General features: G+C 41.6%; 1 protein-coding gene across 1 annotated transcript; it reads left to right on the top strand.

Moving 5' to 3' along the window:
• Positions 1-4,680: 4,680 nt before the first annotated feature.
• LOC148023052 (putative pentatricopeptide repeat-containing protein At1g03510) lies at positions 4,681-21,885 on the top strand. The gene is made up of 6 exons (XM_087695297.1): positions 4,681-4,752; positions 4,836-5,021; positions 5,118-5,510; positions 20,773-20,847; positions 20,931-21,605; positions 21,760-21,885. Exons 1-6 carry the CDS (start codon positions 4,681-4,683, stop codon positions 21,883-21,885), a joined length of 1,527 nt encoding a protein of 508 aa, XP_087551423.1.
• The last annotated feature ends 257 nt before the right edge of the window (positions 21,886-22,142 follow it).

Genomic DNA, 22,142 nt, shown 5'->3' with positions numbered 1-22,142 from the left:
TGACCTCTCTTGTGGGAATGTCAATATAGATTAGGCTCTAGTGCTCTCTAGGAACCAAAACACTAGTGAGCAAAAACCCTAAAGGCAAATCAACAAGAGATAGAATGTTGAAGGGATGTACCTTTCAACATATGGAAAAAATATATAATGATTTGTGACACTATCAAAGTGCTTTTAAAATTTTGTATTATTTAAACTGGATTTTGAAAACAAACCCACAAAAAGAGTGGATCAACAACAAATATACTCTTAGCAATATTATTGCTAAGAGAAGCAATATATGACATGCATACAAAGTAAAGAATGAATAAAAGAATGAATGCAATGTAAGGACCCTTGAAAAAATTAAATATAGACAAAGAGAAGAAAAAGACCTTACCTCAAACAACATAAAACTACTGAATCTATTAGTTAACAATTCTTTTTCTCGAATAGGGCCTTATCTTCAAGAGATATGCTGATGTACTCTTCTTTTTCAGGATTAATAGAAACATTTATGACCATTTGGCCATACACTTTGCCCATCCTCTTGTAGTTCACAAGGCCAAGAGACTTGATCTTTCTTTGCATGATTACATCTTTGTTCTCTATTATCTCTTTCTTCTTCTTCTCCAAGACAGCCTCTTGCTCACTTACAACCCTTTTAGTATACAAGTGAGTAACATCCTCAACCTTGGGCACCAATGGATCCTTCTATTTTCTAGACACCTTTGGGTGGAATATTGAGGATTTCAAATGCCTTTTTATCAGTAGAAGTTGGCAAAAGCTTCAAAACTTTGTCAAACCTATACATAAGTCTACTAGCCATACTAAAATCATTATTCATCCATGTAATTCAATGCGCATGAACAACTGCAATGTATGCATCATTCAAAAAATCAAGTGAAAAATCCTCTGTTGCCTCCTGTAAGCAGAGTAGGGCAGACAAGTGCTATTTCTTATTGAGGCCCTCCACAGAAGCAATTGAAGACAACTTGTCAGATATCTCCTTCACCACTTTGAAAAAAGGAGCCTTAGGAATGAGATGGCCAGTCATCTTTTGAGCTTTCCTGATCTCTCTAAAACATCTCTGCATGTAGAACCATCTAGACTTTCTCTTTCTCATTAAAGGGGTTTCCTGGGTATGATTAAGAAGGAAACTTGAAGGCTGATTGAACCTCAGCAGCTAACTTGGAGTTCTCTAAGGATTTACCTTCACCTCCAACACTAGCAGGGGTAGCAGGGCAAACAATATCTTCACATGTCTCCTCTAATGTTTCCTCTTCACCTTTCCTTGAAGGTTTCTTCAGGTAAATCTTCATTGCAGTTTGCTTTGTCCTAGCCATCATTTGTGCAGGCCAAGGGTCAAGAGTACCTAGCATAGCTTTGACAATACAGCACGATGAGATGAGGACCTTGATCCCCAACTAAAACTATCACGCCAGATCAAAAAAATGCAAGAATAAGGAACTTTTGGATTGAAACGCATGCCTCATAACAGTGCAATAAGATCACGCTACTGATGAAGAAATAGCACAATTGCTCCGTATCAAATGTATGCTAATACCACCTAATGACATGACGCTCCTTATGAACAAAACCCAAAATTGCACCGTATCAGAAGAATTACTTGTACCACGTGATAGGGTGAACGAGAAGAACTTCATTGTGCATCAATCGCATCGTATGTGAGCTTGTTGAGCTAATACGGCACGAATGATTGCACTGAAGGATTTTGTGAGGTTAGTATTTGCGTTGTATAAGCTTTGTTGGAGAGGTCAGAAATTCTAAGTATGTCAAATGTCTAACACAAACGACGGACAGAATCAGCAAGAGTGTCAGATGTACGGTAGGAAGGACAGAAAGTGTGAAACGATCTTCGCGCGAGATGGGGGCCCTTATATATATGCAAGAGTTTTTGACACTTGTCATTTTGCTATTCGTTCTCCAATTAGGGTCTTCCAACAATTTGAGCCTGTTCCATGTGGTCTATATAATGAATCGAACTCTCACTTTGTGCTCTTTTTGTGATTTTCTACCATTGTCGTTCGACCTACCATCCGACCTCCCCATCCTCTCGTCTTCGCCCATCATCCTCCTTGCCATATCCATCTCCCATTCACATCATCTTCCTATCATCCTAGTTTTCCCTTGTCGCCTTTGCTTGTCCACCTAGTCCTCTCCAAGAGTAGTGCTATCCTTCGACCTATTTGTGCTCCTTTGTGCTTATGTGCAGTAGCTTCTGATACGGTGTGATATCATGGTGCCATGATGTTTTGCATGAGACGATCGCACCGTTTCGAGGCTGGTCTAATACGGCAGCATGATACGAATACATTCTAGGTCGTGGTAGAATCCCTTCATGTTGTATCAACTCTGTAATTGTGTTAGTTCAAAATGTCAAGTGAGAACCCACCCGTGTCACCCTCCACAATTGGGAAATGAAAAAAAATGATAAAATCCACATTGTTCAAGGAGCAACAGGATTTCATAACTTTCAGTTGGTACTGGTACTTGGGCCGCACCAATCCACCAAGGCTCCATCTTGGATTGTATCTTAAATTGTTGTTCTTGTCCCCTACCATTACTATAATCCAATGCCCTGTTCATGATACAAATGCTGACTCTTTCTATCTTTTGTTCCTTTTGAATATGTGCTTCATCCAATTTTAGTGCAAACTTCAAAATACCACCACATTCTTGAATAGTAAATTTATACATACGGACCATTGCAATTTGGACTCTTTTAAGATCAATCTAAATATTATTAAATGTGTTGTATTTAAAAAAGCCTTTGTTTTATGCTTTTCATAGGGCATAGATCCTTCTATATGAATATACTCCCGAAAGACATTTGAAATCATGTGATTCATGGCTATCCTAGCAATTGACAAATACCCATACTGTCACACGTCTCCACTTTTTCATTTAGTTGGACTATTCCTTTCAAATCTTTCACTAACTCTTTCAAACTCTGTTGAGAGTGGAAAAAGACTGAATTTTTGTTATTTTTGAGGTCTAAATGATTGATTTTTTATGGATTTAGAGTGATGTGTGGTTGTTAATGGAAGTGTTTGAGAGTTTTCTAGATGATATTGATTATGTTTTGGAGGTTCATGATGATTCTCAGTGGAGATATGAAGCTCTATGATGTTCTGTTAAGGTTCTGATTGGTTATGTATACCTTTTGTATAGCTTCTGTTTTGTTCTAATTTTCTTCTGTATGAAGCATGGATTGATGATTGATGAAGATTGAGATATTTTGAAAGCTTATTGAATATTTTTTGATAGTATGGAATGGTTTGAGTATGAGTTATGAGGTTCTAATGACCTTCTGTGACCCTCTGTAAACCTTCTGTAGAGCCTCTGTCTCTGCTCTGTCTCTGTACTGTAACTGTACTGTAGTTGCTATGGTATTGTACTGTAACTGTTCTGTAGACCTTCTATAAGTGTTCTGTAGAATGTATGTGTGACTTTGGGAAAGTTTTCTAACTTTTGGAAAGGATGAATCTAAGTTCAAAAGAGCTAAAACAAGTGGGAGAAGCAGCTGCTGAAGACTGAGTGACAGTGTAGTGAGCTTTGAAAAGACATTGTAGTGGCTCTGGTGACTCTTCATATCATCAGACATACCTCTTGGGATGTGCATCCACGACCTAACAAGAATTATTGAGAGTTATTATGAGAGTATTGTAGTGAGGAGATGATGTACTATTGATAGAGAGAGAGAGAGAGAGAGAGAGAGAGAGAGAGAGCCAGAGATAGTCAATTCTATCAAAACAGTGTAACTGTATATGAGAGATTGAGAGAGAGAACTATGAAGATATTAAAGATGAATACTATGTGATTGATTTCCATTCAAAAGATGGTGTATTATTTTGTGTTCTTTGTTCTATTGATGGATTCTATGGATTATGGTTGATTCTATCAAATCCGTGGGAGAAATCTACTATGATGTTGCGTGAAGAATTGTTGTTTTCTTTGTTTTGATGATCAAAAGAATGAAATAAAAGCTTGTTGATGTTACAAGATAGATTCTTGCAAGAGAATTCCCTTTTCCTTGGTGTTCCTCTTGGGGCCCCATGTTTTTGGTACACAGCCGGAGAAACTTGCCATCAACAAGCATCAGAAGAGGCTGAAAATGAAGGAAATGGCATTGTCAAGAAGAGAAAAATTCAATGGAAGTTTGCAAAGTTCCTTATTCCACTGAAGAATTGGAAATTCTTATTATCAAAGCCACTTTTCACAAGAAGTTCATCCCACAATTGCGGTGTCATACTGCTGCGCATTCGAGGTGTGGAATCCACCCAAAAAGTTGTGTGTGTGGCATTTGCTACTTTGTACATACTTAGTCAATGTGTTTGAATTGTTTGAAAGAATGAAACATGAGTGCATCAACATGGATATCACCACTTATTCATATATTTTGAGAGCTTGTAGCAACATAGGAGCTGTCAGTAAGAGCAGTCCCTTGGCAAGGTGGCACATATGCCAAGGTTCTATCAATAACTTTGCATTCTCTGCAAATGGCTTGTATTTAGCGAGTGTTGGACTAGTTGGCTATCTCAGAGTTTTGATTTCAAGACTGAACAACTAATCTATGGAGGCAAAAGTTATTTTGGTTCCTTTCTTTGCTGATCTTGGAGCCCAGATAGCAAGTATGTCTTGGCTGGAGGTGAAGATGACCTTGTTCAGGTTTAGAGTATGGAGGATCGTGTTGTTGTTGCTTGGGGTGTAATGATTGATGGATATGTGACATGTGGTGATTACAAGATGGTTAATCAATGCCTTCAGCTTATGCAACAAGAGGGCCTGGCACTTGATCATCTTATATTTACATGTATACTTACTTCTTGTAGCCATGTAGGGCTCTTTTGGATACTGGGCACCTAAATCATGTGGTGTCTCTGGAGATCAGTAGAGTATTACACATTGGCGCCTGCAGAAAGGGCTTTGGCTCAAACAACTTTGTTGCTAGCACACTTGTATCCATGTATGGGAAGTGTGGAGGCATTGCAGAAGCAGAAAAAGTTTTTGATAGGTTGGTACATCATGATGTTGCATGCTGGACTGCTTGCATTGCTGCGTATGCACAGGAGGGCAACAGTTTGGCAAGTTTACAGACATTTGAGAAAATGTAGTTGGCAGGCACCAAACCCAATGAAATTACATTTCTTTCAGTTCTCTCTGCTTGCAACCATGCTGGCTTCTTTGACAAAGGTGTTGAACTATTGGGTTTGATGAACAAGGACTATGGCTTATCTCCAAGTCTGGAGCATTATATTACTGTCATCGATCTTCTTGGCCGTGTTGGAAAATTTGAAGAGCTTGAGGAAGTTCTATTTAACATGTCAGTTCAGGCTGATTGGGCTACTTGGATGTCTGTATTGGCTACATGTCATACATATGGCAAATTGGATCTGGCTAAGAAAGCTTTCGATCATGCAGTGCGTTTGGAACCCAAAGAGGCAGTTGCATATGCCCTAATGTCAGGGATATTTATTAATGCTGGATTGCAGTTCTGTGCAGATGAGGTTGAAAACTTCAGACTTGTGGAGGGTTCTCTGTCGTTTCCAATCAGATGTTCCTGAGTTGTTGGTGTGTCAAAGCTATAGATCTGCAGCACTTAGGGAGCTGGCCAGATGCCCAATATGTTTTTGATAGGCTACCTGCACTTGTTACATCATATGCTGAAATTGGCCCGCTTTCCTGGGGAAAAAGGGGCTGCTTTTCTGGAAAAGGGAAACCTGCTTTTGTATCGGGTGGAAGGAAGCTCGACAGGGAAAAAGAAAAAGCAGAAAACACAAAAGGATAATGAGGAGCTGATATGAGAGCAATATGCACAGAATCAGGATGGTGGGAGTGGCTTTTGTTTATTCGTGACTCACTAGATCAGAAGAGGCGGAAGACCTGCAGTGACCGAATCTCTTAAGCCTTTGCATATAGCCTCTTGAGCTATCTGAAGACACACAAGGCAATATAGAACTTATAGTAGGTCCAGCTACATCTGTTGCTGTGATTGGGAGTCCCTCAGGGAGCAGCTCTTCTAGATAGTCGCAGTAGTGGCTGTTGTAGCCACAGTAGCTTTCCTCAACATCACCATCATCGAGTGGCAAAAACGATAGTCCTTACCTTTCTGTGACAGCTTCTCAGATGATGATGCAGGCTCCTGTTTTCCTTTCCCAGAAAATGGGAAATGGTGAGAAGGAGAGCTAGAATGTCTTCCTGGTTTTAAAAGGCATGGAAAAGCATGCGTGAAGGATCCACAAACAGGAAGAGCTGTTCAGTTCATTACTGACTTTATCATGTAGCAAGTATGTGGAAAATACAATGGACTTTCCTGCAAATGGACAGGACCAGAAGGGGTCTGCTTTCACACTGGATCCCTAGAATTTTATGCCATACATTAGGCAATTGAGCAGAGATGATATTACTCAACTTGTGGAGCAAGCTAGGCTGGAGAAAATTTTGAATATTGATTTGACAAGGTTTAGGCTTGCACTTGTGGAGGACAATTGGTTTGCACCATAGGAAGCGTGAGAATTTTGTTGAACTTGCAGTTCTCCATTCTCAAAGTTCATCATCTCTTCGAATCTTCCAAAGGAGATCTTTTGCAGGCAGCTAAAACAGTCTAGGCACAAATTCAAGGCTTCTTTATGGTGATCTGCAGTCTCTTAGCCTAATATCATGTCAGGAGGTTCTACTCAAGACAGTCTAAAGAAAGGTCTTAGGTGCCATCAAGGATTCCACAACTATTGGTCTTGCACAGATCAACAGTGATTACAAGGATCTGGATGTAGCAGTTGTCAAAGCCACTAATCATGTTGAATGCCCACCTAAGGAAAAGCATGTTTGAATCATATTCTTTGCTTTTGCTACTTTCCATATTCTATTCATCAGCTTGCAATCAACCAAGTAGCACAATCTATATTCCATGCCTTGCCTTGCAAATGAGGAAGTAGCACAGTCTGTAATTGCATGCACTGGACAGGTTTTTCAGGTGCAGCTCCCTGTTTAGCTTCTATCAGTGCTACAAGCCACTTGATGGAGTGTACACATGTCAAAATTGACATGATACAGAGATCAATAAGATCTTGTGAGATGTTGGACTATCTTTATTCTTTGTGAGCTTTGACCATAAGAAGAGGCCTTGAGGGCATATCAAAGGGACATGAAGGACTTCAGTTTTTGAACAGCCAGTTTGGAAATCAATTTTTTTTTTTAAAATGAAGCTGAAGCTGTTGATGTTGAATAGGGTTTTATTCAAACGGGTGAAATGTAGCTAGTATTGCATATATTCAGGTCTATTTGCCACATTCAAGAGACCAAAAGGCTTGAACAAGTTGATTATAGGGCCATTATCCAAAATTGAGGTGACCTTCTTTCAAATTGAATCGTGAACTCGCTTGATTGATCTTCTATCCTGAAATTAGTCAAGGTCCTCTGTGGTCGCGACTTTGCTTTCGAAAACCCTTCGACATCTTTGGTGAACCGGACGTGAAAGCATCGCAGAAATTTCAGGATGGGGGATACTTCAGCATCATTTTCAGCCTCTTCTACCATTCTTGCTGCGTCCTCTACTTCAGCTCCATCATTGACTGCTGCTTCAAGTACTTCAACGGATGATCTAAAGCAGATTTTGCAGAATATGTCTATGTATATGTGTTCAGAGAGTAGAGAGAGAGAAAGGGAAAGACTCCATATCCACGAGCCTTCAGGCTCTCAAGCTCATTCCTTCATTTCCACACACTAAACTGAAAAGCACTCACTCTACAAGATAAAGTGACCTAGTGTAAATGTAGACTAGACTAACTAACTCTAGTCAGGTCACTGACTGACTACTAACCCGACTTATTTAATGTAGTCACATGTAGACAGCTGTACACACTAGCTGTCATAGATGTAGGTCATAGATGAAGACACACTGACAGTGAGCTTGATTTCTAACACTCCCCCTCAAGCTCAAAAACAAAACTCAAATCATTTGCATCACTCCAAGTAGCTGTCTAAAGTGAATGAACTTATCTTTACCAAGTGATTTGGTAAAGATGTCTGCTACCTGGTCTTCAGTCTTCACATGCTCCAAGTCAATCTGATCTGCTAAAACCATTTCCCTGATGAAATGGTAGTGAACCTCAATGTGTTTTGATCTTGCATGATAAACAGGATTGCTTGCTAACATAACACTGCTCAAATTGTCACAGTACAGCTTGACTTTGCTGTCCAAGTGTACTCCCAAGTCATTCAGTAACTTCTGTAACCACTTAGCTTCACAGGCCGCTAAGGCCGCACCACGATACTCTGCTTCCGTACTGGACAATGCAACTGTAGGCTGTTTCTTACTCTGCCAACTGATCATGCTACTACCCAATCCAAATGCATAGCCACTGGTTGACCTCCTGTCATATGTGCAACCAGCCCAGTCAGCATCAGTGTACCCCATCAAGTCAAGGGTTTTCCCATATGCATAAAACAGCCCATGATCTGTGGTACCCTTTACATATCTCAGAATTCTTCTAACTACATCCAAGTGTGGTTTGCGAGGCTTCTGCATGAACTGACTGATCAGCCCCACAGCATAACTCAAGTCAGGTCTAGTGATCGTGAGATAGATCAAGCTGCCTACCATCTGTCTGTACATAGTAACATTCTCAATCTCTGTCCCAACATCAATCTGCAACTTGACATTCTGCTCCAAAGGCGTATCCATAGGCTTGCAATTAGCCATACCATATTTCTGTAACATGTCATGAGCATACTGCTTCTGTAGCAGCCATATGCCTTGAGGTGTAGAGACAACCTCAATCCCCAAAAAATATTTCAGCTCTCCAAGATCCTTGACCTTAAACTCAGCCTGTAAACATGTCTTTATTTCTGCAATCCCATTTTCATCATCTCCTGTAATGATTAAGTCATCAACATAGACAACTAGAAAAACATAGCCACTATCTATCTTCTTCGCAAACAAACTATGATCAGCATCTCCCAATCGAAAACCATGTTGCTGTAAATAACTGCTGATGCAAGCATTCCATGCTCTGGGTGCCTGTTTCAACCCATATAATGCCTTTTTCAGTCGACATGCATGTGCTGGAAATTCTGGATGTACATAGCCTTCAGGCTGTTCCATGTAAACCTCTTCCTGTAATTCTCCATTGAGAAATGCATTCTTTACATCCATCTGCCATAGTTTCCAGCCTCTAGCTGCTCCCAAAGCAATCACAGTTCTAACTGTAGCCATCTTTGCTACAGGACTGAAAGTCTCCTCATAATCAAGACCATACTGCTACGCATACCCTTTTGCAACGAGCCTGGCCTTATATCTTTCCAATGATCCATCTGATTTACATTTTACCTTATACACCCACTTGCATCCAATAGGTGTTTTGCCCTCAGGCAACTGTACCAAATCCCATGTACAATTTTCAGCCAAAGCTGAATATTCCTCATCCATAGCAGCACGCCAATTCTCATCTGAAACTGCCTCATCAAACTTACTTGGTTCTCTAAAACCTGTTACTTTCGTCATATAAGCATAATGATGGGCTGAATATCCAGTGTAAGTATACCTGTCAACAGGTCGTCTGACCCTCTCTGATCTCCTGAGCTGTGGCTCACTGTGAGCTTGTCTCTCATGAGGCGGCACATAACGGCTCTATCTAGCACCTGGCGTCATAACAGACGGAATCCCCAATTCACTATCTAAGCTGTCACTGCTAGATGAATCATAACCTGCAGTGAGTGGACCTGTTACATCTTCAAAAACCTTTTCTTTTCCCTTATCTATTCTTCCCCTCACTGACATATCCGTGTCAGTGGATGCAGTAGTGCGACTCCGTAATCGTCCTGTCCAAGGACTCACTGTAGATGATACATCACCTGTCTGACCAGTCATGGAAGTACTCTTTGTAGGAGTATTTTTAGCATGACTCATACTGGGTGAGCCATTAGTAGGCACTGCAACAGGATTTCCATACCAAGATGCTAACTCATCAAATACCACATCTCTGCTTATGAGTGTCTCATGCGTAGAAGGTACATAACACTTATAAGCTTTCCGTTCCTATGCATATCCAATAAACACACTTTTCACTGCCTTAGGATCCAATTTCTTCCTCTTCTCATCCGGTATATGCACATATGCAATGCTGCCAAATACCTTCAAGTGTGAAATATCATGTTTATGACCATACAGCCATTCATACGGAGTGACCTCATGAATCCCTGCTGTAGGGGTTCGATTTAGCACATATACAGCAGTCGCCACTGCTTCAGCCCAATAACCATTTGGCAGACATTTTTCATTCAGCATAGCTCTAGCTGACTCCATCAAAACCCTATTTTTCCTCTCTGCAACACCATTTTGCTGCGGTGTATAACTGCATGTGAGCTGTCTTCTGATCCCATGTTTAGCAAGATACCTGTCAAAGTAGTTTGAGACATATTCACCTCCTCCATTTGATCTCAAACATGATATGTAACAGCCCAATTCATTTTCAGCATGTTTCTTGAAGTCTTTGAATGCATCAAACACATCATCCTTATGTTTCAAAATATAAAGCCAAGTGTACCTGCTGAAATCATCAATAAATGAGACATAATATCGTGCACCGCCAAAGGAAGCATTATGTGAAGGACCCCAGACATCAGAGTGTACCAACTGTAAAGGCCTAGTGCTGTTTTTTACATGTCTCATGAAAGGAAATTGTGCCTGCTTCCCAAACTGACATGCAGGGCATACATGACCAAAATCATTATACTTGAATTTAGGTAATCCAAGTACTACTTCTTTCTGCTGCATAGATTTCAGCTTTTGTACATTGACATGTCCGATTCTCTTGTGCCAAATCTCTACATCTCTGATGGCACTCTGATCATGAGCAAACATAGCTGCTTTAAGTTCAGGAATGGTCGCTTCCAAAGTAAACATCCTGCCATCCCTTCTGCCCTTGGCAATTAGCTTGCAGCCATTTCCATACTCCTCAATGAAACATCCATCCTTGTTAAACCTCACTTGCAGATTCTGTTCTGCCATTTGACCCACAGACAACAAATTCTTTGTTATGGTCGGTACATGTAAGACATCATGCAGGCCTTTCTTCTTGCCATCAGGCATCATCAATGGAACAATCCCTTTATGCTTTATGTCATGTTGGGTATCATCCCCAGTACTTACATGACCATGTGTACCTGCAACCATCTCATCAAACCACTCTCCATGCGGGGTCATGTGGTTTGACGCTCCAGAGTCAATGTACCACCTGTCATCTCTATTCTGCCTTGACGCAGTCTTGGACACATGCTCCATGGCAAAGAGTCTATCAACTGACTCATCATGAGCACCGCTGGAAGATGCATAGTGCCCATGCTGTATTCCCTTTGCCTTCATATCTCCCTGCTTCTTGTAACAATCCTTTGCAATATGCCCATACCGGCCACAATAATGGCAGTCCTTGTCCCTGTTGGACTGATCAGACGACTGCCATGAACCAGAACCACCACCTCTACCTCAGGGTGATCTCCCCCTGCCTCTAAACCCACCAAATCCACCCTGGCCTTGTGTATTTGCACCATGCCAATTACTTTGCTGCTACTGCTGCTGATAAGTATTACGAGTGTCACCACGACCTCGAAATGAACCACAACCTCTAGATCCTCTGCCACGCTGACTAGAGTACAACACAGTATCTCTACTCTGAGATGCACTAGAACCTGTATTCAAACCAAGTTTGACTTCCTCATGCAGCAACAAAGCAACTAGCTCTTCCCAGCTAGGGGGCTCTTCTCTGACAGAAATGGAAGTGTCAAAAGCTTTGTACTCTTTGCCTAAGCCATTCAAAGCAACAGCAATCATATCATCTTCTGATACACTTGAGCCAATAGTAGCAAGTTGATCAGCTATGGTCTTAATCTCCGTGGTATATGTCTGGATGCTCTTGCCATTCCTAGACATGTTGTTGAACTGCTGTTTCAACTGGATCTTTCTTGCATGTGTCATGGTTCCATAATTTTTCATCAGTATGTCCCAAGCATCCTTCGGAGTCTCACATCCAGTGATTTGAATTACCATAGCATCAGATATACATAAGGAAAACCAATGCAGCACCTTACATGCTCTTTCATTCCATAGCCTGTAGGCTCTTTTCTGTTCATTTGTTGGATTGTGTGCAGGCAACTCAGGAGCAACTTCATCTCCTGTACATAAATCCCAATAACCTCTGCCAACCAGAAAGTTTTTCATTCTGAATTTCCATAATGTAAAGTTCTTATTATCCAACTTCTCTCTAACTATCTGAGTGATATTGTCAGTCCCATGTGCATTAGCCATGATGCAATAGACTGTCTATCAAGTGCCTGACTCCCTGCAGTCCAATAAGTATGACTGACTAAGTTCAGTCCATAACAGTTTATGACAGTTTTCTGCACTAAATTGCAGAAAAAAACCAGGGTATTTCAGCTCACTGACACCCCAAAACAACCCTCAAACAAGTGGTCTCAACTGTAGATATAACTGTCAATACATAAGCTATGTGTTTGCTTCAGCTTAAGCTTATGTAACCTCACTGACAGGGTACATACATGCAGTCTGAAAACTGTAAACTGTGAGTAACCAGCAGCAATTTCAAGTCCAAAACTGAGTGTGTCAACAAATTTAGTTTCAGGTTGCAGTCAACCAGAATTCAGCATACCAAGCTCCAAGCAGCTCCAAATTGTCTTTTGACCATGTCATACATTTACTTTGTAGTGGCAAGTTCAATACATGAGCATCTGAGTAGGCATAGACAACCTGTCTTCATTGACCAATGGCATAAACCTCATGAGCTGTTTGTAATTAACTAGGACAGTGTAACTACATTTACTTCAGCTTCAAAATTCAGTTTTCAATGATGCTCATTGCTTGCTTCAATTCTCCATGCATTCAGCATGTATAGGCCAGCTCATATAGATAATGGAACCCCCAAGATTACCTGTATTGCTTCAGTAATGCACAGTACTTGTCATTGATTGTGTATGACAGTTTTCAGCCTGTCATTGATTTTCAGATCTGAGTATTCTGTCATTGACTGTGTATGACAGTTTTTAGCCTGTCATTGATTTTCAGATCTGAGTATTCTATCATTGACTGTGTATGACAGTTTTCAGCCTGTCATTGATTTTCAGATCTTAGTATTCTGAGCAAGAGATCTCAGCTCCAAGACATTTGATCCAATGTATACATGCTTTGACACATTCTTGTGCTCCAAAGATGCTTTCTGAGTGTAGTACAAGGCTCCTGTGTGTCAGTAATGACTGAATGCATGCTGTCCATTCATGTTTACAATAGTTCAGAAATGATTACAGGTCTACGTCTGTCACTCTAGCTCATAACAGAGCTCCCACACAAGCATTTACTCCTTGCACACTTCAAATACCTTCAATAGTGAGCATACATGCTCTATGAACCTTGTCCAGGTGCCCCACTGAAGATTGACAGGTTGCTGTCCACTCAGATCAGCAGGCGCAGATTTTCAGATACAGGTTGCTATCCATTCAGATCAGCAGGCGTAGATTTTCAGATACAGGTTGTTGTCCATTCAGATCAGCAGGCGCAGATTTTCAAATACAGGTTGCTATTTTTCAGGAGGCAGTCCACGCTGATTCCTTCCTTTGACTATGGCTTCATTTGCAAGTGTCCAGCTTCTTCCTCATTCCTTACTTCCATCTTCTTTGCACTGCAGATTGTCATGCCCATTCTCCCACAGCCTCATGGATGAAGCTCTGATACCATGTTCAGAGAGTAGAGAGAGAGAAAGGGAAAGACTCCATATCCATGAGCCTTCAGGCTCTCAAGCTCATTCCTTCATTTCCACACACTAAACTAAAAATCACTCACTCTACAAGATAAAGTGACCTAGTGTAAATGTAGACTAGACTGACTAACTCTAGTCAGGTCACTGACTGACTACTAACCCGACTTATTTAATGTAGTCACATGTAGACAGTTGTACACACTAGCTGTCATAGATGTAGGTCATAGATGAAGACACACTGACGGTGAGCTTGATTTCTAACAATATGCAGCTTCAAAATCAGCAGACACAATTGTATATGCAGCAGCAGCAGCAGCAATTGCATCAACAGCAGTTGTCTCAGCAAAGACAACTATATTCGGAGCAAGAGAATGCAATCAGCGCGACTAAGGCGATTGAAGCAGTTGAGAATGAGAAGAAACTATTTGATGGCCGTAATGTTTCAGCATATTTGAAGACATATGAGATCAAGATGGGGTTTTTTGGAGTTCCAGCTGGACTTATGAGTAAATATTTCCTTCGTCTTGTCACACCCGCCTTGAGGGCAAAAGTGACTAATCTTTTTATTCAAAACTCGCATTGGCAAGATTTTAAGAAAGCCCTGAAAGAAGAGTATTTCCTTAAGGACTTTGGGATGGCTACATGGCGGCCATTCCGAGAGTGGGTCTACATGCCAAACAAAGGTCTAGCTGCTTCAAAGTTGATTTGAGAATTTGAAGAGAGGTATAGTCAGCTTGATGCCATTGAACAAAGAGCATTGGATGTTGAAAAAGTTGAGCTTTTCTTACAAGCTGCAGATCCTGCTCTTCAGGAAGATTTAGGAGAGCTTCTTGAGGATCGCACAAAGCCTATGGGTCTTAAAATGGATTGGCAAGATGCCCAGGATGCAGTCTCGACTTTGACCAAGAGGAGGATATGGAAGACCCACCTACATAATGGTTCTATGATACCGACACCGTCTTTTGCTCCTATGCCTGCTTCTATCCCTGTTATTTCTTCTCCTCCTTAGCCAATTTCTTGGCCTATGCCAGTGCCTACTGTTTCCACTCCTCCTGTTCCTCCTGCTCCAAGACCGATGCCCGCTCCTTCTGCTCCAAAACCATCCACTCGGTCAGTGCATACCTCTCTTGATGACATAATCAAAGGCATAACGGATTTGACACTGGAGTCAGTTAAAGCGGAGTTGGTGGGAAAATTGAAAGAGCAGTTTGCTTCAACTGCGCCTACTATTTCTTCTAGTGCTCCTACTGCACCTAGGAGTGCTCCTAGTGCACCTAGGAGAGATCGAAGATGTATTTGGTGTGATAGCACAGACCATCAGCATTGCAGGGATTGTGAATCTTTTCAGGATGCAATGAGGAAGAATTTGGTATTTTGGGGATAAGATGATAAGATTTGGTTGACTGAAATAGAAGCTCCGCTTGCTACCAACTTTGGGAAAGGCGGAATGAAGAAGTTAGTGGATGACATGGCTGCGCAAACTTCTTATGTGACAGCTAGAGGAGATGCTTCTGCATATGGAGTCCAAATTAAGAAAGGATCAGAGAATCAGTCAGCATTATGGACTTATGCTATGGAGACTGCAAACAAGGGAAAAATTCAGCAAACTGTTTTAACTAGTGCAGGCTCTAGCATCAGATCTGAGACAGGTTGGGATTCGCCTGTTGACAGTACTCTATTTATGCCTACTTGGCTAAGTCTCAGGGAGCAGATGTACTTGTTGAGAAGAAGCGTAAGAGGGATGAAGAAAATCCAAGTGCAGCTAAAAAGACTAGAGGGGGTGAGTTTGTTACTCCACCTACTGCAGGACAGTCTTTGAGACCAGGGCCAGAACGACAGATGGAAGATGCTCAAAAGAGAGAAAAGAGGCAAGAGCCTAGAGAGAGAAAGCAGCCAGGGTTTAGATTGATGTCCGATATTAAGACATCTAGAGACATGAAGAAAATCTTTAATGACAAGATACTTGGCAGTGAGGTAACTTTTACTATTTCTGAGATTTTGGGCATCTCGAAAAGAGAGTTTCAAGATCAGTTCCAAGAGGTCCTAAAGAGGAAAAGACATGCATTGCCTACTACTGATACACAGGGAGTTTGGATTGGGGAGTTGGATGAGGATGAGGATGAGGTTATGGTTGAGAATGCTTTTGTTTTTCCGTAGATAGAGAAGAGGGTTCAGCCTATGCATTATGCTGAAACTGATGAGCCTGTCTTGATACCGCGTAGTCACTTTTCGCGGAGTCATTGGGCTAGGGCAACTACAGAAACGATGGTAAAAATTGGAGAGAAACAGGTGCCTTATGTTGCTTTGGTGGATCATGGTTCAGAGATTAATCTCATAGTTCGTGGAGTTTATGAAAGTAACAGATGGCCTATGGATGTAGAGCATGGATGGCGTATGAGAGCCGCCAACAACACTGCAGGTGATTTGTATGCTGCCTGTCCCAATGTCAGGGTTTCTATTGGAGATGTAGAGGAGGATTTCCATTTCTTTGTGCAGGATTCATGCTCTTATCCCATAATTCTTGGATAGCCATTCATCACAGAGATGCGCATGGAAACAAAGGTAATGGATGATGGATCTGCTTATGTACGGATTCGCAGTAAAGATGGCATGAGAGCAGTTCAGTTTATGACTGTGTGTGTGAACCATGTTAGAAACAGGGATACTCTTAGAGATGCACCTTTGCCCACTGTGAGGGATTCGGGTTTTCATTAGGTACCGCTGTTTCACGAGACGACGGTGGTACAAAGCAGAGGAGATTGGAGTTCTCGCATCCTGGCAGTAGTGTTTTCTCATCCAATTTTGTTGGGATTTCAGCAAACAGTTCGATGAGCTATCAGAAGACTTCTAAGTTGCCTAGAGCTGCCAGGCAGTACATATGCAGGAAGGAGAAAAATTTGAAAAATGCTGGAATTTTAGAGGATGATGAGCATATAGATGGGATGTATGACAGTATGATTTGTGCAGATACGATGATAGAGATGGAAAATATGCTGAAAACTGATATGTAGAGTTGTCACAATAATGTATTAGTACAATCCCTGGACATGTTTCATGAAATTGCAATTTTGTGTCACAAATAGAGTCAGCGGCTGAGGTGACTCAGCAAAACGTATTGAGTGCTGAAGAAATTCAGCAAACAGAGTTTTCGGCTGATTATGATCAGCTTACAGAGACACAGAGGGCTCGAAACTTTCAACCAATAGAGTTTACTGCTAAAATATTTCAGCATCCAGAGTTTAGGGTTGTTCCTATGCAATCCATAGAGCAAAGGACTGAGGATATTCAGTCTCACTAAAGTGCAAAATTGCTGATTTACAGCAAGATTTGAGTAATGCAAAGGATCATAATGAAGCCAAGGTTGGCACGAAATACAAAACTGTGGATAAGAAGGTGAAGCCGGTAGCTGTACCACTTCCACCTGACAGTGATCAGCAAATAGAGAGGGCTGCCAAACAGCCAATTTTAAGGAATCCAGAGCATATAGGCCATAAATTTTCAGCAGAGACTCTTGCTGAATTAAAAATTGGAAATGGTGATTTCTTGCTACCCACAGAGAAGCAATGCTTTCAGGAGATGCTTGAGTGACATGGAAGGGGGTTTGCTTTTTTCCCGCATGAGATTAGATGTGTGAATCCGGATATTGTTGCTCCTATGGTGATCTTTACTATTCCTCATATTCCATGGAACCTCCGACATATTCCAGTGCCTAAGGCACACCTGCCAAAGCTGATTGATTTGTTGAATGAGAAAATCAGGATGGGAATTCTTGAGCCTTCATCCGCACCATACTCAAACAGGTGGTTTACAGTTCCAAAGAAGAATGGTACTCTCCGATTTATACAGGACATGCAGCCAGTAAACAGAGTTACTATCAAGAATGTTGGTATAGGTCCAGTTGTGGATGAGTTTGCAGAAGCATTTGCTGGACGTGCCATCTATTCTTTAGGTGATTTGTATTCAGGATATGATCAGTTTCAGTTGGCTTTGGAAAGCAGGGACATAACCACTATGAAAACTCCTATTGGGCTTGTCAGGATGTGTACCTTGCCTGAAGGTGCCACTAATTCTATTGCGCATATGATGAATGCCATGCATAAGGTCCTTCGTGATTATATACCTCAGCTTACCATGCCTTTCTTGGATGATGTTCCCATTAAGGGGTGTGTAGAAGAAGAGAAGAATGAGAGTCTAAATGAGCAGGGATGCAGATACTTTGTGGCTGATCATATTTCAGCTTGTGAGAAGATTTTGGCCAGGTTAAAAGAAGTGAACTTGACACTATCAGGACAAAAATCTGTTTTTGGAGTGAATGAGGTTGTCATTGTTGGACATATGTGTGGGTATTATGGTAGGAAACCCTCACCTGATAAGGTGGATGCTATAGGCAAGATTACGGAGTATTGTTCTACCACTTTAGAGGTGCCGAGATTCATTGGAGCTTGTGTGTTTTATATGATTTGGATACCTCATTTTGCACACATAGCATATTGTTTATATCAGCTGCTTCGAAAGGGGCAGAAATTCTATTGGGATGAGAGCCACACTAGAGCCATGAGGAAATTGAAGAAGTTATTGCAGATTGCTCCTACTCTCAGGAAAGCGGATTATAATTGTGGAAGGCCTATTGTATTGACAGTTGACACTAGTCCAATTGGCATAGGTTGAGCTGTGGGTCAAGATGATGCAGATGGAAACATGTATGCTATTCGGTTTGGGGCGAAAGTCCTAAACGAGAGACAGAGGAGATATCCTCAAATCAAGAGGGAGTTACTGGGGATTGTTACGGCTCTCAAATGTGACAAGGAGTACTTTATTGGAGCTTCAGTTGTGGTAGAGACAGATTGCTTCCCATTGATAGGTATGATTACGAGTTGCTCTACTCCGGATATAGCTATGTTAAGATGGATTGCATACATCAAGTCATTAAATCCAGAATTTAAACACATAGCAGGAAAGGATAATCCAGTGGCAGATATGTTGTCTAGAGCCAGATATGATGATGAGGAAATACTACTTGCAAAAGAGGATGATGCAGAAATTTCAGCCACTATGGTTGATCATGTTTGCCATGTCTATGATATTGTGGCTTTCATAGAAGAACTCTATGTTGGAGATTGGTTGCAGATTGAGAAGTACCTTAGTACACTAAGCAAAAGAGATGAATGGACAGATGAAGAGTTCAAGAAGATCAGAAGGAAAGCCTATGGTTATTTTCTCAAAGACGGATTTCTTTGGAAGCATCCGAAAAAAAGAGGTCGATTACCTTTGCGGGTTGTCTGCGATAGAGAGACACAGTTACAGGTGATGAGGGAGTTTCATGAGAGTCCTTGGGCTGGTCATAGAGGAGTGTGGGCTACTTATGAGAAAATCAAGGAGAAATATTGGTAGAAAGGCATGTATAGAGATGTTTCTCACTTTGTAGAGACTTGCAGAGAGTGCCAGATGTATTCGATAGTGCGTCATCGAGATGAGCTTCATCCGACCTATCCGCTATGCATTCATTATAAGTGGGTAGTTGACTTGGTTACTATGCCTATGGGTCTATGGCAAATGAGATATATTGTTTTGGCTAGAGAGGATCTTACCAATCGTGTTGAGGGAAGATCTTTGAGAACGAAGACCACTAATGCAGTGTGTAAGTTCTTATTGAAAGAAATTTTCTGCAGGTATGGCTATGTGGGTAAGATCACTGCGGATCATGGTGAATTGGATGCAAATGAAGCTAGGGAGTTTTTCTCTCAACTAGGAATCAAGTTGGCTCTAACTACAGCATACAATCCAGAGGGAAATGGGAAGAGTGAAAGAGGGCATCTGCCGATAGTGAAAGCATTAGCCAAAGCATGCAGAGGACGAATTGGAGAATGGCCGAAACTTCTACCATTTGCTTTGTGGGCTGATCGTACGACTCACGGTGTTACCACAGGATATATGCCCGCAGAGTTGATGTATGGTCAGAAACCTGTTATGCCGACTGAGACTTGTGCTTTGACTTGGTCAGTTTTACCTTGGCAGGAGGATTTGACAAGAGAGGAGCTCTTAGCTCTTCGGATTCGGCAGTTGGAGAGAAGACCAGAGGATATTCAGTTAGCTATTGATAGGTTGAAGGTTGCTAGATTAAGAAATAAGGATAGGTTTGACAGCAGGCATCGCTTGCGGCCTAGAGCAATAGAAGAGGGAGACTGGGTATTAGTCTTAGATAGCAGCCTCAAAAATCAGCATACTGCACTTCGAAAGATGGTGAAAAGATGGTTTGGTCCGTACATAGTCAAACATGTCTTTGATAATGCAACATATGAGTTGACAGAATTGGATGGGACAGTGCTTAGAGTGCCTATTGCTGGAAAAAGAATCAAGATTTTCAAGAAAAGAGATGATGAAGATTATGCATTCGAAGAATTTGCAAGAGAAGAGCAATGAGAAGAAACTCCAATGGAAGAGACAGATGATATGATAGATAATCTTGTTGATATACCGGAAATGCACAATGAAGAGATTGATCTGTTTGTGGATCTTGATGATAACGATCATGGGTAGTTGGCCCATCCGGAGGATGCGCAGGATTAGAGGGGGTGGATGTCATACTCCTGCGCATCCAAGGTGTAGAATCCACCCAAAAAGTTGTGTGTGTGGCATTTGCTACTTTGGCATACTTAGTCGATGTGTTTGAATTGTTTGAAAGAATGCAACATGAGTGCATCAACATGGATATCACCACTTATTCATATATTTTGAGAGCTTGTAGCAACATAGGAGCTGTCAGTAAGAGCAGTCCCTTGGCAAGGTGGCACATATGCCAAGGTTCTATCAATAACTTTGCATTCTCTGCAAATGGCTTGTATTTAGCGAGTGTTGGACGATTTGGCTATCTCAGAGTTTTGATTTCAAGACTGAACAACTAATTTGTGGAGGCAAAAGTTATTTTGGTTCCCTTCTTTGCTGATCTTGGAGCCCAGATAGCAAGTATGTCTTGGCTGGAGGTGAAGATGACCTTGTTCATGTTTAGAGTATGGAGGATCGTGCTGTTGTTGCTTGGGGTGTAATGATTGATGGATATGTGACATGTGATGATTACAAGATGGTTAATCAATGCCTTCAGCTTATGCAACAAGAGGGCCTGGCACTTGATCATCTTATATTTACATGTATACTTACTTCTTGTAGCCATGTAGGGCTCTTTTGGACACTGGGCACCTAAATCATGTGGTGTCTCTGGAGATCAGTAGAGCATTACACATCGACGCCTGCAGAAAGGGCTTTGGCTCAAACAGCTTTGTTGCTAGCACACTTGTATCCATGTATGGGAAGTGTGGAAGCATTGCAGAAGCAGAAAAAGTTTTTGATAGGTTGGTACAGCATGATGTTGCATGCTGGACTGCTTGCATTGCTGTGTATGCACAGGAGGGCAACAGTTTGGCAAGTTTACAGACATTTGAGAAAATGCAGTTGGTAGGCACCAAACCCAATGAAATTACATTTCTTTCAGTTCTCTCTGCTTGCAACCATGCTGGCTTCTCTGACAAAGGTGTTGAACTATTGGGTTTGATGAACAAGGGCTATGGCTTATCTCCAAGTCTGGAGCATTATATTACTGTCATAGATCTTCTTGGCCGTGTTGGAAAATTTGAAGAGCTTGAGGAAGTTCTGTTTAACATGTCAGTTCAGGCTGATTGGGCTACTTGGATGTCTGTATTGGCTACATGTCGTACATATGGCAAATTGGATCTGGCTAAGAAAGCTTTCGATCATGCAGTGCGTTTGGAACCCAAAGAGGCAGTTGCATATGCCCTAATGTCAGAGATATTTATTAATGCTGGATTGCAGTTCTGTGCAGATGAGGTTGAAAACTTAAGACTTGTGGAGGGTGCCCTGTCGTTTCCAATCAGATGTTCCTGAGTTGCTGGTGTGTCAAAGTTATAGATCTGCAGTGCTTAGGGAGCTGGCCAGATGCCCGTTTCTGATAGGCTACCTGCACTTGTTACATCATATGCAGAAATTGGCCCGCTTTCCTGGGGAAAAAGGGGCTGCTTTTGTGGAAAAAGGGGAACCTGCTTTTGTATCACGTGGAAGGAAGCTCGACAGGGAAAAAGAAAAAGCAGAAAACAGAAAAGGAGAATGAGGAGCTGATATGAGAGCAATATGCACAGAATCAGGATGGTGGGAGTGGCTTTTGTTTATTCGCGACTCACTGGATCAGAAGAGGCGGAAGACCTGCAGTGACCGAATCTCTTAAGCCTTTGCATATAGCCTCTTGAGCTATCTGAAGACACACAAGGCAATATAGAACTTATAGTAGGTCCAGCTACATCTGTTGCTGTGATTGGGAGTCCCTCAGGGAGCAACTCTTCCAGATAGTCGCAGTAGTGGCTATTGTAG

This window comes from Lygodium microphyllum, chromosome 16 (genome assembly GCF_053477565.2).
Source record: "Lygodium microphyllum isolate KBCC chromosome 16, Lygodium_microphyllum_v1.1.10, whole genome shotgun sequence".
Lineage (NCBI taxonomy): Eukaryota > Viridiplantae > Streptophyta > Polypodiopsida > Schizaeales > Lygodiaceae > Lygodium > Lygodium microphyllum.
This window is presented reverse-complemented; position numbering and strand designations above follow the sequence as displayed.